This window comes from Puma concolor, chromosome E4, assembly GCF_028749965.1.
Source record: "Puma concolor isolate L17-30 chromosome E4, mPumCon1.1.hap2, whole genome shotgun sequence".
In the NCBI taxonomy this organism is placed as follows: domain Eukaryota; kingdom Metazoa; phylum Chordata; class Mammalia; order Carnivora; family Felidae; genus Puma; species Puma concolor.
In genome coordinates, this window is record NC_141683.1 from 34034612 (window position 1) to 34040611 (window position 6000).

General features: G+C 59.3%; 1 protein-coding gene across 2 annotated transcripts in view; it reads left to right on the plus strand.

Moving 5' to 3' along the window:
• The window catches only part of MAPKAPK2 (MAPK activated protein kinase 2), a 43608-nt gene extending 38957 nt beyond the window's left edge, over positions 1 to 4651 (plus strand). Inside the window, exons 2-10 of one of the 2 annotated variants that reach the window (XM_086693417.1) lie at positions 420 to 559; positions 750 to 823; positions 1102 to 1181; positions 1664 to 1790; positions 2406 to 2481; positions 2889 to 3013; positions 3328 to 3413; positions 3532 to 3612; positions 4105 to 4651. In XM_086693417.1, coding sequence (XP_086549543.1) covers positions 420 to 559; positions 750 to 823; positions 1102 to 1181; positions 1664 to 1790; positions 2406 to 2481; positions 2889 to 3013; positions 3328 to 3413; positions 3532 to 3612; positions 4105 to 4248 — 933 coding nt within the window. In that variant the 3' untranslated portion in view covers positions 4249 to 4651. The remainder of the gene's footprint in view (positions 1 to 419; positions 560 to 749; positions 824 to 1101; positions 1182 to 1663; positions 1791 to 2405; positions 2482 to 2888; positions 3014 to 3327; positions 3414 to 3531; positions 3613 to 4104) is intronic. The other variant, XM_086693418.1, reaches the window with a different exon arrangement.
• The last annotated feature ends 1349 nt before the right edge of the window (positions 4652 to 6000 follow it).

Below are 6000 nucleotides of genomic sequence, written 5' to 3' on the forward strand. Positions count from 1 at the left end.
CCTCAGCCTGTCTTTCTCCTCATGCCTCCTTTACTAACCCCTGTCTCCCAGTGCCCGACTGCTGCCTGCCTTCTAGAAAAGACTCCATGCCCATGGCTAGGAAGGGCCCACCTGGATAAAATGGTCCACGGGCTGATTTCGGTGTAGTTGTCAAGGCCCCATGGAGGTCATCTTAAGGTTTCTTTCAGAGCAGATAAGGGAGCTGCAGAGCTCCAAGTCAGGATTTAGGGGGAGGGGCCGGAGAAAATGCCACGGGAGCTGGCGGGGGACCAGATGGGAGTGGTGGGGAGTTCTGGCGAACCAGCGTGGATGTCCGTGGGCACCCGGGCCACGGCCTTGGAATAGGCCTACCCGGGGCGACAGCCAGCTGTCCTCCTGCAGAGACAGTGCAGTGACACAGGTGGCCGTTTGGCTTGCAGATGCTTCAGGACTGCCCCAAGGCCCGCCGGGAGGTCGAGCTGCACTGGAGGGCTTCCCAGTGCCCACACATCGTGCGGATCGTCGATGTCTACGAGAACCTGTACGCGGGGAGGAAGTGCCTGCTCATTGTCATGGAATGGTACGCACCCATGCCCGTTCTGCCCCTTGCCCAGCCTGTCCCCGCCTCCCACTCAGGCCCCTCGCCCTCCGGGCACTGCCCAGGCCTGGACCCACAGCTTCAGACATAAATGCTTCATTTCTTTTGGCGGGCGGTGGGGAGGGGTGGCGGGAATTTGTACCCGTCGGATCTGACTGTGGCTTTGTTTCAGTCTGGATGGCGGAGAGCTCTTTAGCCGAATCCAGGACCGAGGAGACCAAGCGTTCACAGAAAGAGGTAGAAAGGGTCTGTTGTGGGGACGGGCCTTGGCAGGCAGGGGTGTGGGAAGGGGGCCTCTGCAGCGCCTGCTCTCTAGGAGGGATGCCGAGGCCCACGGCCTCCTCCAGCTTGTTGCCGAGGCTGGCATCCGCAGCTGAAACGTGACCGCTCCCCATTTCTTGGTTTCTAGGGTGGGTGGTGGACGTAGGGAGTCTGGGGCTGCACTGGGGGGCGGGGGGCAGGGTTTCAAACCCGACAATGCATCTTGTGACCTTCTTTCTCTCTCCCACCTCTCACGGCTACAGAAGCGTCAGAAATCATGAAGAGCATCGGTGAGGCCATCCAGTATCTGCACTCAATCAACATTGCCCATCGGGATGTCAAGGTACCAGCCGTTTATTGCCGCCGCTCCCCCTGACTGAGTGTCGCGGAGGGCCGCAGCCGTGGGACCGCGGTGACCCTGGGAAGGTTTGTCCTTCCCAGGAGTGTCCTGCAGCCTTGCTGCCTGGCTCCTGAGGGCACAGTAGGGCGGGGTGCCATTCTCTGCCCCACGGGGCCTGCCCGCTCTGGGCACACCCCCAAACCCAGGAGCAAAGCCGCCTGTGGCTGTGCCCAGCCCTGTGGTCCTCACCTTTGGTTTCTGTGTCCCCGTGGTGTTTGCTCGTGGTTGTCTGTGTTAGTCTCCTGTCTCCAAGCACGCTGTAAGTTCTCAGAAGGCAGACCCCTGGTCGTGTATGCCCGCCTGATTGTTGATGGCTGTTGAATGGAGGAGGGAAGACAGGAACGTCGCCCTTCTGATTCTCATGGCCCCTCAGAGGCTCAGCAGAGTTGCCGTTTCTCTGTCTCTCTCTGTCTCTCTCTCTGTAGCCTGAGAACCTCCTATACACCTCCAAAAGGCCCAACGCCATTCTGAAACTCACCGATTTTGGCTTTGCCAAGGAAACCACCAGCCACAATTCTTTGACCACTCCTTGTTATACGCCGTACTATGTGGGTAAGTCCCAAGGAGGCCTGGGGCGCCCATCTGTCCCCAGGGCTGCTCTCACACCCTCCCTCCAGCTCTCGGTGCCACCGGTCCTGGGAGAATCATGTCCTCTGACCCTTTCTGGAGCTGGTTCTGATGTGACCTGACCACAAGTAGGGCTCGTCAGAGTGAAGCTGGGGTTGAGGCATTATGGGAAATTTTCTGAGAGTATAGGCGGGATTTTGTGCCTACGTGTAATTTCCCCAAGAAGGTCGGTCCTTGCCATCAGATTCCCAGTGGAGTCCGGGACACAGATTTGGTTCTGGGGCCCCAGCTGACTGGCACAGAATAAACACTCCAAACGTGTTTGTCGAATTAAATGGACAGCGTGGGTTGACAAGGCTGTTCAGTTCAGGAATTGTTTCGGTCTCGAGACTCTAGCCCCAGGGCTCCTCTTGGAGGAGGGTCTGTTCCCCACCCCCAATCCCAGCACTGGGTGATGGCTGCTCCCCCCCGCCCACCCCCAGCTCCAGGACCATCATGAGGGGCTGAAGGGCTGGGAGGGAGAACATGTTCCACAGAGAAATGGGAGATAGCACAGTGCTCCCAGGGCCAGACCCACCCACAGGGACCTTTGGTTTGCAGCTCCGGAAGTGCTGGGTCCAGAGAAGTATGACAAGTCCTGTGACATGTGGTCCTTGGGTGTCATCATGTACATCCTGTGAGTGTGCCAGGGAGAGGTGGGGGGGGGGGGTTGCTGGGCTGGGGCAGCGGGGTGGAAGGAGGCCTGTACCTCTCTGGGACAAGAGGAAGGAGCGAAGGTCAGCGTCCCCTTCTGGATGGGGTTTCCCTGGGAATCCCCGGCACGTCTCCTTCTCTCAATGCTTATTGGATTCTGGTAGCCAAGCGGTGGCTATAAACTGATAAATGGGCAGGAAACTGTGCTTTAGATACTCCGCATGCTGGATTTCTGGGCCCTGGTCTTGACTTCATACGTTGTGCCCGAATCAATGAGTTCCAATTTCTCTGTGACCTTGACAAGAAGAAGCCCGTTTCTCAGCCTGTTCCTGGTGCAAGGCCCCCTACGTAATACCAGCGCTATCCCTCTCTTCCTGCGTCGTGGTTTAGGCTGTGTGGGTATCCCCCCTTCTACTCCAACCATGGTCTTGCCATCTCTCCGGGCATGAAGACTCGCATCCGAATGGGCCAGTATGAATTTCCCAACCCAGAATGGTCCGAAGTGTCAGAGGAAGGTAAAGACCCCAGGCCGGCACGTGAGCGTGTGTGCATGTAGGTGTCCCGCTCGTGGGGGTGGTGTGGCAGTGGGTCTGTACCTGTGCTTGTGCCCGCTGGGTGCGTCCTGTCTGTGTGAAGGGCCTGGCGCAGGGCCAGGGCTGTGGGGCCACACGTAACCTATCAGGTGGTGCAGGCGTCATGCCCTCAGCAGCTCCTTGGGCAGTCTGCCTCCATGCAACACCCCCACCCCCGAATCTGGGTTCACCTTGCAAACTTTGGGAAGAGGGAGAGTGGCCCCTGAACTGTCTCTGTCCCCCGCCCCACCCCCCAGTGAAGATGCTTATCCGGAACCTGCTGAAAACAGAGCCCACGCAGAGGATGACCATCACGGAGTTTATGAACCACCCCTGGATCATGGTAAGCCTGGTGACCTCGGAGAGACCTGGGTCCATGGGAACCGTCCCTCAGGGTGAGGGTTCAGCCACCACTGTGCCGCACCCCAGGCTGTCGCTTAAACTCCTTTTCTCCCCATCAGCAATCCACAAAGGTCCCTCAGACCCCACTGCACACCAGCCGGGTCCTGAAGGAGGACAAGGAGCGGTGGGAGGATGTCAAGGTGAGGGAAGTCCTGGCTGCGAGGGGCTGGGGGAGGCGGCTCGCCAGGGGTGCCCAGGCGTGGGTGGGGGGAGTTTGGGTCTGCGCTCGCTCACCCCGGGGATCTGTGTTAGAACAAGAGCAGTGACTCTGAGCCACTTCCCCGGCCAGGCTGCGGGCCGGGGACTCTGCGTTTATTCCCGCTAAGCCCACCGCTCACCAAAGGGACCCCAAAGGCTACTACTCAGGGTCACGCAGCTAGTGACAGTCTGGAGCTCACGGGACTCCTGGTCCTCTTCTTGCCTTCCTGCGGGGTCGTTGGAGGGCTCGGGGAGAGCAGCAGGATGCCGTGCCCAGGCTCCGGTGACCCACGCCGGGGCCCAGGCCGCTGTCGGCCCCGGACCCACTAACTAAGCAGCCTGTCCTCTCTGCTCCCACCTCCCGTCGCCCTCCCCCTGCCCTCGTGTCTCTTGTCTCCCGTGTCTCCCCCTCCGTGAAACCCACCCCTCCCCAGGAGGAGATGACCAGTGCCTTGGCCACAATGCGCGTCGACTACGAGCAGATCAAGATAAAAAAGATTGAAGATGCGTCCAATCCTCTCCTTCTGAAGAGGCGGAAGAAAGCTCGGGCCCTGGAGGCCGCGGCCCTCGCTCACTGAGCCTCTGAGCCCATCCCACTGCACGGCAGGGCAAGCAATAACTCTCGACCTGGATATATTTTTTAAACGAAGAGACACAGAACTGTCCCGTTTCCGCCTCCCCTCCTCCTCGGCGGCATGGAGTCCAGAGCCCCATCAGAGGCTGAATCCTGCCTTTGGTTCCAAACGAACGGCCACCTCAGAGACGGGGAGGCCGGGAGGTTGGGGGTGGCGTGGAGAGAGAAGGGAGCAAGATGCTCTTGAACCCGTGCTCATTTTGCAATTCTGTCAGTAATTTGACTTAGAATTTTTATGAAACTTCTTTTATTGTTCCTTGCCCCACTCTGCCCTCCTGTTCCCCAAACCCCTTCCTCTGGACGTGCAAGGGTTTGGGGTTTGTTAAAGGGTATTTGTGGAAACTGTTCTAGGGCGTGTCGCTGTGTGGTCCCACTGCCCTCTCCTTCCCCACTACAGCCTGAGGTCCCTGCTGGCCGTGGCATTCTGGGAGCTCGAAGCCATGCAGGGCCGGGGCTGGGATGCCACCCACCTCCGCTGGAGCCCTCAGACGTGTGCCAGACGCACAGAGGCGAGTGTGAGTGTGTGTGTGTGTGTGTGTGTGTGTGTGTGTGTGTGTGCGCGCACGTGTGTATGTGTGCCCAGATCTGTGTCTGGGACTGCATTTGAGGGGCCAGGGGCAGGCAGGGCTGCAGAGGGAGGGGCCCTGCTGTGGCTCAAGAGCCTTCACCCTCCCTGGGCCTGCCGTGCCCATGTTGGGTCTGCCAAAGTGCCTGAGAAGCCTATCCAGATTCTGGGCCAGGCCCTCCGTGGCCTGCCCGTTAGCCGGTTCTGGGAGGCAGAGAGGAGTGACTTAGGCACTGGCACAACAATCAGGAAGACTGGACCACCCCCCATCCTCACCCCCTGCTCCCTAGTTAGTGCTGGTCCTCGTCCTCTGAGGCGCTTAGCTTCCAAGTGGCCTCTCCACTTCTTCCTGCCATTCTTAACCCACTCTTGTTTAGTTTTCCTACATTTTTAGCCACTTCTTAACAGGCCTCCCCTCTGCCCGCGTGGGTGAGCCTGGGCAGTCTAGAAGTGATACACAGCTTCTGCGTTCTGCTGTCTCTCTCCTGGGCTCTGGAGGCATTGGCGAGCCACCCCATGCGGGCAAAGGCAACACCACTCAAGTGCTGTTGTGTGTTGGGGGGGGGGATCCTTCACACCAAAGATATCCCGGCTCTGCCCCCCCCCCCCCCCGCCCCGTCCCCACTGGCCACTTTCCCTACCCCAAACAGCTCAGCTTCACGTATCCAGGCCAGTGAGGGGAGGGTGGGGAGGGCCCTCCCCCAGTGTTAATGAGCAACCTGGGGAGACGTCCTCTGTGCCATGGTCTTCGGGGCTGTAATCCTTCAGCTTTCGTCTCCCTCAGGGGCAAGGTGGTGGAGGAGCCCCCCGGCTCTTCTCTGGGCACAGGGGAAGGCCCTTCTCGGAGGGCCTGCAGCGCCTCCCTGTCTCTGATGGTGTGTCCAGCACTCAGATTGTTGTAAACTATTGATGTTTTGTATGAGCGAAACTGTCTTTACTAAACAGATTTAATAGTTGAAAGGTTTCCTTGCTCTTCCTTCACGGGACGCAGCCCTTCTACCCCCCTCCCCCCATTTCTCTTCTTCCCACAGATGGAGATGGTTCTGTATGTTGGGAGGGCAGAGTCTGGGTGTCCTGGCAGGGGAGAGGACGGGAGGGCCTCCGGGGTGAGTGGGAGCCAGCGCCTGTCCC